This window comes from Psammomys obesus, unplaced genomic scaffold (genome assembly GCF_907164565.1).
Source record: "Psammomys obesus unplaced genomic scaffold, mPsaObe1.curated_primary_1811, whole genome shotgun sequence".
Taxonomy (NCBI): domain Eukaryota; kingdom Metazoa; phylum Chordata; class Mammalia; order Rodentia; family Muridae; genus Psammomys; species Psammomys obesus.
Window position 1 is genome coordinate 15,805,571 of NW_026585797.1, and position 10,778 is coordinate 15,816,348.

Below are 10,778 nucleotides of genomic sequence, written 5' to 3' on the forward strand. Positions count from 1 at the left end.
GACAATCTTCAAGTGAAGTTTGTTTGTACTGACTGTCTTCCCTGCTTCTCCCCCATTCCCCTTCCCCTTGCCAGGACCCCCCCACCCAACTGCCTTTACACGTTCATGTCATGTCCTTCTGCCTCCTTTTACTTTTAGCCTCTCATCTCCAATTCAGTTTCATCCCTGTTCGCTCCATCCCCCAGGTTAGGTACATCACATTAGTTTCTCCTATAAATTTTTATTTATATGCCCAAATGAGCTGAAGAGTAATCTCAGTTTTATTTCTATGATGTGATTTTTGTTTCTGGTACGGGGTTTTTGTTACCTGATGCGAGGTGTCATTGAATTTTGGAGTATTTGCATCTGTGATTATATTGTTCTTCCTAGTCATATTTTTTATACCTTAAGTTTAGTTTATTGATAATAATTGCCGTGAACTGACCATATGATAATTAATAACTAATTTTAAAGATAGTTATAGACTTACTAATGAATTTATATATTTTTTTAAAACTTATGTTTGTGACTGCGATATTCTATGGATGTGTTAAAAGTTTTCTTCCAACCTGTAAACTCACCTCGTTATAACGTTGAAATTTAGCAGAGCCTCGGCTGCTGCTTCTCACCATTACAGGCTTTTTGTGATTTGCAATATTTGTTTGATTTCTTTCTTGTTAAAACCAGCTTTGGGTAGACCTGCCTTCAATGTTCAGTGGTAAACAAAGAGGGAAAGTCCTTTCCTTTCCTCATTCCCTACTTTGAGTACTGAGTTACTGAAACACAGCGGGCAGGATATAGATGTCATCTTTTAGTGACTTTATTTTCTGCTTGCAGATATTGCTGTGGTGGAGATGAGCGATGCCTTCCGGCAGCCATCCTTGTTTTACCATCTTGGGGTGAGAGAAAGCTTCAGTATGGCCAACAACATCATCCTCTACTGTGATACCAACTCTGACTCTCTTCAGTCCCTGAAGGTATGCCCTCGTTCACTCAGCATTTAGCTTAAACACCAGCAGTGAGGGAGGCGTTTCTGTCATCCAAAACAGAAGAGCCTCACGTCTGTCAAAAGTTATTTTTGTTAGTGGGATTACCTTGTGAGGTCTGTCTAACTTAATATAAAAATGTGATCACAAACACGTAGAGACACTTTATGTGGGCTTCTGAGTTCCAGGTGAAATGTCAGCCAGTAAGGATGTGTCAATAAGAAGTCATCAACAGTGCTCATGGTGATGTATGCCTGAATCTCAGCCCTTAATATATAATTAAAATAAATAAGTATTAATTAAAATAAAAATAACCTAAAAAAAAAAAAAAACGATCTTGAGACAGGAGGATTTTGAGTTCTAGGTTGGCCTGGGCTACATAAAAGAGATCCTGTCTCAAAATGTGAAAAACAAAACAATCATTCTACAGTAACAAAACTGACAAAACAGAAATCATCAGTCCAGACCTTTGAGAAAAAAGCTCAGGAGAGATGCCAGGCCTAAGCAGACCACTGGGGACCTCACTGTGCTCTAAGAGTATGCTTGCTTCTTGAAAGTGCTTTCAGTAGAATGACTCATTGCATGTCCCAGAAAACTGGGCACATCATTTCAACTAGGACGGGAGAAGACAACAGGAACTTTGCTTTCTGTAAAACAGTTGACTGAAAGGCTCCTGCCATGAGAGGTGCGGTGCCACACAGCTTTATTCCCAGCACAGGCAGCAGTTCTCTGTGAGCTCCAGGCTAGCCTGATTGATCTATGCAGTGATCTCTGGGACAGCCAGGGCTACGTAGTGAAAACCTGTCTCAGAAACAGCAGAAAAACTGATGGAGGGCACTGCCAAGCAGGTGATTTCACACTGTGCCATTCTTTGAAAAGCTTACTGTAAAGTGCTGGGTTTGAGATCACTCATTTCAGTTTTGAAACCTGCAGTGAGCTTCATGAGGCCTTTTTTTTTTTTTTTTTTATCTCCGCTTTCCAGTTGCTAAATTAGAGTCAACCTTGGGAGACAGAGCCTTAGAATCCAGAACATGGCTTAGAAATTCTATCAGGGCATCCAGTCAAAATCTATGGAAAAATCTCAGTAACAGCTTGCCTTTATCTGAACTGCTAAGGCATAAACAACGTTGATTTCTCTGGATGGCTTGCACAGTTTCATCAAGCAAACACATTTAACTGCCTGCCAGGTGATCATTGTTCTGGCTGTGAGAGGCACGGCCCAGCTCAGTCCTAAGATCACACCTGCTTGGCCTATATCTGTTTTTTTTTTTCACCTGGAATTATCATTTGAGAAACCTCTACTTAATTTTCTTTCAGATTCAATCTTTGTCTTACTGTGTATTGATTTGTACCTGTTTTGTTTTCTGCTTTTGTTATATTAGCTGTTGATAAAAGAGTGGGATTGTTTATTCTTGGTCTTTTTGTTTGTTTGTTTGTTTTGGGATCAGACTCTTTCTGGGTTTTGCATTGGGGTCTTTGATCTATTGGAATTGGTTTTTGTGCAGTGTGATAGATAAGAGTCCAGTCTCATTTTCCTACCTGTGGCTGTCCAGTTTTTTCAGCATTGGATGCTGAAGCTGCTGTCTTTTTTCCAGTGTGTTTTTTATATCTTTGACAAATACCAGAGAAATATTAGGTTGTAATTATGTGTGTGGAGGACAGAAGATGCTCTCAGGAAACTTTAATTAAAAGCAAAATAAAATAAAGACAGGGTCTCTCATTGAGAGGCAGCTTACCGAGTCACCTAGGCTGGCTGTCTGGCAAGCTCCAGAAATTATCCTGCCCATTTTTTTTTTTTTCCTAAATGCCGAGATTACAATTGCCCATCAACACACCTGTCTTTTTTATTTTTATTTTTTAATGTGGGTTCTGGGGTTTGAACGCTTGTCATCACAGCCAGATTCCTTAGTTAGGCAGTTGCTAACAAGGTAGTCAGTTGCAAAGTTGCAAAGGGCAGTAATGATAGAGAGCAGTTGCTGCAGCCTCAAAAATTTCCTAAGTCCTCAGAAGTCCTGCGCTGCTGAGAAAAGGGTGCTTGTGGGGGGCCAGTTGCTGCTTAACTTTATTTCTTTATGTTGCAGTTTACACTAAGTATGACCTGGCTGTTCCCACTGTCTCCCACCAGAAAGTAGAGCTGCAGTGAACAAAAGCAACCCATTTAAAACAGGGTATCATGAAAGAGGCAAATAAGATAAATGAAGCCTCTCCCTCTACTTCCTTTTCATTTGCTCCTCAGTGTTAGAGGCAGCAATTTATATTGGCATTGAATTCTCAAAAAGAAATCATAGGAAAAGAAAACTTAAAGTGTAGGCTCCTTAAAAAACAAAATAAAAGAAACTAAAAATTCTTAAAAATCTAGAGGTGAATTGTTTAAAAGGATATTCAGAACCTAATCATGTCATGTATTTGTGGTAAATTTTATAATTATTTATGTTTTTAATGAAGGTAATTTTTTTTCATACAGTAATCCTGATCATGATTTCTACTCCCCCAACTCCTTCTAGCTCCTCCCTACCTCCCTACCCACCTATCTCCACACCCTTTTCTTCTCTCTCTCTTTAGAAAACAGGCAAAAAAAAAAAAAAAAAAAACTAGAAACACATACACATGCAAAAAGTAAGCCCACAAAAGCACAAAAGCAGAGTCTACAGTGTACAAGCAAAAGTTCAGGGAGCCAAAAATAAAAATAAAGTCCAAAAAAAAAAACCCATATGAGAGAAGAAGTCTACAAAAATACCATTGAGTTCATTTTGTGCTGACTGGGGCCTGCCCTCAGTGTGGTTAATATGCCCATGAGAAATAAACTATTTTTAAAAACTCTCTTCACTCTGAGAAAGGGAAGTTGATTCTTTTACAGTTTTCTTTAAATACCCTGTGAACTTCACGCACCTCCTGGTCCTTACAGACAAGAGTCTGTGCGGAGAGTTACAGTTCTGTGTAATAGGGAATGCTAATCAACGTTAGCTTCTGGCTTATTGCACGCATTTGAGATGGTCCAGGATCACTCAGTGTGTGGGAGAGGACGTCTGGACTCCGCCAGCTGTGGTGCAGATGCATGCATGCAAAAAGAAGGCCCTCCCTATCCTCCAACAGCACAATAACTGAGCCTTCCAAAAGAGAGAAAGGGACGGACAGCAGATTACCAGAAGGGCCACACACAGTTGATAACGTGCAAGCATCTGGACTCGCAGAGTGTAAAATCAAAGACAGGCCAAGAGGTGGAACTTAGGTACTCCCTTCATGGGAGAAGGAAGTGGGGGCTATGTTTAGTTTTAGAGGAGGAGGGGATAGTCCCCCCCTTCAGACTGTGTGCGCGCATGTGTGTGTGATGCTTGGGTGTGTATACATATCTTTACCTTGTGTATGTGTGTATGAGTGCTTGCTCATAGGTGCAGCGTGCATATGGAAGCCAAAGGTTGATGCATACCTTTTTCATTCCGGTAGGTTGTCTCAGAAGACCCGGAGCTTGCCAGCTAGAGACAGAAATGACAGATGGGCAGCCTTTATAGGATGCTGGGGATCTGACCTTAGGTTTTCACACTTGTGTGGCAGACCCTAACCTCTGAGCCATCTCCCCAGCCTGAGTGCAGTCTTCGTATGTTGTTTTCAGCACGAGGAATTCAACCCAGGGCCTGATGGCATGCAGATAGTCTACCATCGAGCTATCCTCAATAAAACAGATTTTTGGGGTTGATAAACAGGCCCAAGAACAGACACCAGCCTGGGCTGTAGTTTGCCTGGGCTATGAATATGGCATGTGGTGTCAATTCTAGACTTTCTTCCTGCTCAGTGATCTGCTAGAGGATCTGGGCTTTACATAGATAAGGACATTAGAGAGGAGAGGGGCGAACAAGACACACACACACACACACACACACACACACACACACACACACACACGCACACACACACACCACGGGCAGAAGGCCACAGAGACCCTGAGACTGCCTTTTAGTTCAGAGAGACCAGCCTGGCACTGTCACCCCGCTTTATTGTTACTCTGAGTTCCAACAACCACTTCTTTCATCACCAGATACTCTGTGAAGACAAAACCCGTAGCTCTTGTGCTTGTCTTTTTTCTGTTCCCTCCCTTCATGTGGGGCCACCTCCCACCCACATCTGATCTGCTGGTACAACAGATTAGAATGAAAAAATAAAATAAATACTGCACAGCATCAGATGCTTGGGATAAAAAGCTGCTGCAGAGCCTCGGGCGTGGATCCGTGGTAGAGAGCTGCCGTTGAGGCCCTGCACCGGAGTCAGACTTAAACCATCCAGATGGCAGGGCTGTGATAAGTAGGACATGAACATGCTGCTGGCAGCCAGGTATATTGGCACAACTTCTAAAAGAGCAATTTGGCAATGTCTAGTAATGTCTGACATACAGAGATGGGCAGTTTTGACCTTGGTTATATGTTATAGAAGACATGGCTTACGTGGATAAGGAAATACCATCAAGAAGGGTCATTTAACATTATAATTCCCCTTCTTCTCTCGTAGGAGAATGACTGAGCACCTTTTGGTAGATTTTTAGTGGAGTATTGTAGAGCACTTAAAGTGGATCAGCTAGAATGTTGGAGTCTACATTGGTATATTTCACGGTCATATGTAAAATCATATGTTTATGACATATCAGCCGTGCAAAATGTAATGATGTGTATGAGAATGTATCGTACACATTTGCATTAGGAATGAATAGAAGCATGCTCAGGGCTTGCAAGCAGCATTCAGAATAATTACCTCTTTGGAGTAGAGGAGAGGAATTGAATTGAGGGGTTCACGTGGTAGATAGGGAAGGTATATACTGATATTCTAGACTTTTATATATTAGAAACACTTGATAATTAATAGTTCTGAAGGAAATGATTGTATATGCCTTGTTTTCTAAGTGCACCAGGATAACTGCATGCACTTTTTTGAGCATTTGAACTCCCAACTCTTTTTAGTTTCTTTTTCCTCAATGTGCTGGCTGTGATTGGAAGTCTCAGATGCATCGTCTTCTCTTTTTGCACGAGCTTCGAATTTTCTCCCAATTGCTCCACTGCAGTGGAAATGCTTATGCAGAGATGGGGGCGCACGTGGCTGGTCCAGAGATGGGGGCGCATGTGGCTGGTGCTGGTGCCACCTGGGATGCTTCTGATGGTTGTTCCTTAGCGGAGAAATCGGCTGTGTCTTTCTCTGAAGCCGTTGCCTGGAAAGCGCTTTGGGGACGGGATTCTTCTTAACAGACCCTTGTCTACGGCGGTCTGTCTGGGTCCTTGCCCCATCCTCTTTCTGCGAGATACAGAGGCCCCACAGTGGCCCCACAATGCTCTCCTTGCCTCAGTACACTTATTATCTTTTAGCTGGCATGTGATCAGCATCTCTCTAGAAGCGACACTAGATAGCTCATGTGCACAAACCCAAATGTATAACGATGTCGTTAAGTTGTCTCTTAAATATCAGCTGCATACATCAGCACAGCAGTTCCTAAAAACATTAAAAATAGATTCACAGCATGATCCAGCAGTCTTACTTCTGGCTGTGTACACAAAAGGATTAAAAGCAAGACATGAAAGAAATATTTGTATGCCCATGTTTCTAGGAAACGTTAATCGTTGTAGCTGAAAAGAGGGAGTGGCACAAGACGTCTGTTGATGGAGGACTGGGTGAACAAAATGAATGTACAAATGATGGATTATTAGTCACTCATAAAGGAGATGCTGCCACATGCTGCAGTGTGGATAAACCTTTGATTAATTACCACTATTGCTCCTTCAGTTAACTCTGTGCCATCCTTGACCTGTGACCTTTTTCTGCAGGTATAGAGGGACTTAATTTTTTTAACTTTCTATATAAAGTTGAACACTAAATCTGATTTTCAGAAATATACTATATATAACTGAAGTAAATAGATGTTGTTTAGAAATAGTTATGATACCATATTATAAATTTTGATATTCATGGTCGTTTATAGAAAGTTAAAACATCAGAGTAATTTTTATTACACATACTTTAAGTTAAAACTGAATTCTTACCTGTGGTGTGAAAAGCCAGTCAGATTCCAAAATGCTTTTTAAACTTACAAAAACACCCCCCCCCCCCCCGCCCAATCCTGCAGTACTGCTTCCTTTTCTTAAAGCTTTATCTTTCTGGAATTTAACTGAAAATTCAATTATACTTAAAACTAAATTTTAATTTTCCAAAGACATATGACTCTTAGTCTACTAATGGATTTCCCCAGCACTTTAAATATACCAGTTTAGTTGGTCATGCAGAGTGTTCACTCGTGAAAGCTTCTTTAAAAGTCACTTAAAAATATGAGCCCTGAAAACCTCTTGCAGTTAGTGAACTGGAGGCATTGGCCCCACTCCTGTAAACAGTGCTGCTTGTGGACCCTCAGACAAACTCCACAATGATTCACCAGCTATCATCTAGAACTAACGGTTTGAGAATTGGCATTTTGACCTGTACATACTGTGTCACAGGAAGCTCTCTATGTCATATGCTTATGAAGGATGTCACAGAAGCCCTTTTGTTGTTGAAAGAGGAAACCTTTTGTTTCCTTCATTTTACTTATTTCAGAATTACTTTCATCTGAGCTGTAATCATTTCTTATCAGACTTGGGAGGAAGGCAATTTGGGGTAAGATCAGAGAGACCATATGTACATCAGGGCTTCGTGGAGATTTTTCTCTAAGGATCTTAAATTCATAGAAACCCAGCAGTGTCGCATCTTCTAAGGTATTGAAGACACACTGTGTAGCACCCGCTCCCCACACCACCTGCCCACCCTCTCCATCTGGCCTTTTATTGCCATGTGTCCAAGGAAAGACAAGGTGAGCTGCATGGGAACTGGAAGGTGCCCTATGTCCACGGGTTGACACCAGTCACTGGTGTCGTTTGGAGAGACTCCTGTCCGAGGGCATGAGTTTCAGTTTCCTAAGAGCAGAAGAAGCAGAGCAAATCACCGTGCCCTTCATACAATGGTCCTTCTGTGGAATCTGATCTTCATGGCAGTTCAACCTGTCATCTTCTTTGGGACCCTCATCTTTGAAATCACGAGTGACTGCCTATGCCAAGTGTGACTTTCTGTATAGAAGAATCATTATACACATATATACTCAAGCATACAACAAGGACATTTGCTCCACCATGTTCATAGCAGCTCTACTTGTAGTAGCCAGAATCTGGAAAAAACCTAGATATCCCTCAGCGGAGGAATGGATATAGAAATTATGGTACATTTACACAATGGAATACAACTCAGCTATTAAAAACAAGGAAATCTTGAAATTTGTAGGCAAATGGTGGGAACTAGAAAAGATCATCCTGAGTGAGCTATCCCAGAAGCAGAAAAGACACACATGGTATATACTCACTTATAAGTGGATACTAGACATATAATATAGGATAAACATAAAATGTATACCTGTAACGTTTTAACAATATAGGTTTTTTTTTTACAACAAAACATAAATGTTCACTAGAATAATTTGCTCAGTTAGGTGTCCCTGAAAGAGAAGGGTGGTGGAAAAAGAAAAAAGTTAACGGCAGCAACATAGTACATAGGGGCGTTTGTACTGTGAAGTCGAGAAGTTGTCAATGCTGTATGGGTAAAACGTCAGGAGATGGAACTGAATGAATGACTGCTAATGGCAGAGTTCTTCCAGCAAGAAATTTTTTAAACATGAAAAGAAATGATGGGGAAAAGGAGGGGGGGGGCAGCACAGAATGGATTCTTCCCAGCTTTGGTGAAATGGAACTTGATTTTTGACACGGATCGTTTTAAGTGAGGGATCCCTCAGATTCCCGAGCCATGAACAGCACAGGTGTGCAGTGTCCCTGGATCTGACAGGTAGGAATTAAGTTGTTTGCTTTGATGTGATTAATAGCTCATATTGCATACAGCTTTTAAGTATTTTGGATAACTTCACAAATTTACGTCACGTAGTTTTAACATATGATCCAGCAAGACAGACAAGTTAAGCACTCACTGTCTGGATTAGATAGAAAAGATTTTTTTATGGTTAAGAAATTAGCCCAGGGTTACAAACTTTAGGGCACATGGCAGCCGCTGAGTGCCAGGGTGATGAGTCCTTCCTTCCTTGAGTCATCCTACGGCTCATAATTTATGACAGTGCCTGCATGGTTTGCAATGAAAGCGCAGGGCACAGCAGAGCAGTTCCGCAGGGAAGCGGCACGTGGGGCTCAGGCCAGCAGAAGCCTTGGAGATGTACCACAGAGCCTTTGGCTCCTCAGTTCTCACCATCACTTCTCTCCCCAGCTCCTTCCTTTTCTGTGTCTGGTGTACCAAAGTATGGACAATGGAGAGGTAGCTATTTTAGGGAAGTGAGGATATGCCATAGTTTATTCACCCAGTTTCTAGGTGATGGACATTTAAGGTGTCTCCTGCCTCTGTGCTTGCACTGTGCCAGTTATAAAATCACCCAGCATGAAGACTCTTGAAGGGGATACGGTATAGCTCAGTTGGCGCACTGAGAGTGATCGCCTAGCATACAGGGAGCTCTAGGTTTGGTTCCCAGCACCACACAAACTGGGTGTGGTCACACACTCCAGCAGCAGAGGCCATCCTTGGCTACATAGTGCATTTGAGACCAGTCTTGGTTATATCGGGATTCTCTCTCAAAAAAACAAACAAATTACGGTTGGCCACTAATGGTCACAGGACACAGTTCTTTGTTTTGTGGCTCGCCTTTTCACTAAGGCATAAGATAACATTCTCTTCCTATGGATCAGAAAGAACTTTCTGTGTTTCTTTTTTCTTTTTTTATTTGATGACATCATTTTTATTTAATAAATTAATAAAGATTAAAATAATGGAGAAAAATCCCTTTTCTGAAACAATGGATTTAAACACTCAGTTGCAATCATGATGAAAACTATATGAACACATATATACTAAAAGTAACAAAAGATTTTCAGTGCCTTTAAATTTTTTTATTTTTATTTAATTTATTTTATTTTTTTAATATTAGTTACAGTTTATTAACTTCGTATCCCAGTTGTATCCCGCTCCCTCATTCCCTCCCAATACCACCCTCCCTCCCTCATCTCCTCCCTGCCCCTTTCCAAGTCCACTGATAGGGGAGGACCTCCTCCCCTTTCATCTGAACCTGGTTTATCAGGTGTCTTCAGGACTGGCTGCAAAGTCCTCCTCTGTGGCCTAGCAGGGTTGTTCCTCCCTCGGGCAGGGCGGGGTGTGTGTGTGTGGGGAGGCAAAGATTCAGCCATTCAGTTCATGTCAGAAATAGTCCCTGTTCCCCTTACTAGGGAACCCACTTAGATAGCTTTCTGCTTGTCAAATACCTCTTTGGTTCTCTCTTCTATATATAGCTCCAAGTGAACCATCTTCCTTGGCTCCCAATGGTAGTAGTTAGTGATTTTTTTTTCCATAAGCTCCTACTTTTCATCTGTCTCCAGGCAGGATACCCACCCACCCTCTGTAGTTTCTGTTTGCAGCTCAGCTTCTGACCCACCTTCTTAGCTGGCCTCCAATTCTGTACGAATACCTTCTATGAAAAACCATAGCTTACACCATATGTATCCCTCTTCTGCCTTTTAGCAAACATGTGAGTTCCTTTACAGTTGTTACCTCTTATTACTGTAAGAAACAAATTGTGGAGAAAGGATTTATTTTAGCTTGTGATTAAGGGGATGTTCCATCTTTGCTGTTTCATGGTAGTCAGAGTGTGAAGCTGGGAATCCTCACACCAGCAAGTGAAGAGATGGAGAGAAAAATAGATAGCAGATAGGTAGGTAGGAGATAGATAGATAGATAGATAGATAGATAGATAGATAGATAGATAGATAG

At 41.5% G+C, this 10,778-nt stretch overlaps 1 protein-coding gene across 1 annotated transcript in view; it reads left to right on the forward strand.

The window, feature by feature from the left end:
* Positions 1-10,778, forward strand: part of Map3k5 (mitogen-activated protein kinase kinase kinase 5) — a 190,096-nt gene that overhangs the window by 60,487 nt on the left and 118,831 nt on the right. The window contains exon 2 of the mRNA XM_055599285.1: positions 817-956. Coding sequence (XP_055455260.1) covers positions 817-956 — 140 coding nt within the window. The remainder of the gene's footprint in view (positions 1-816; positions 957-10,778) is intronic.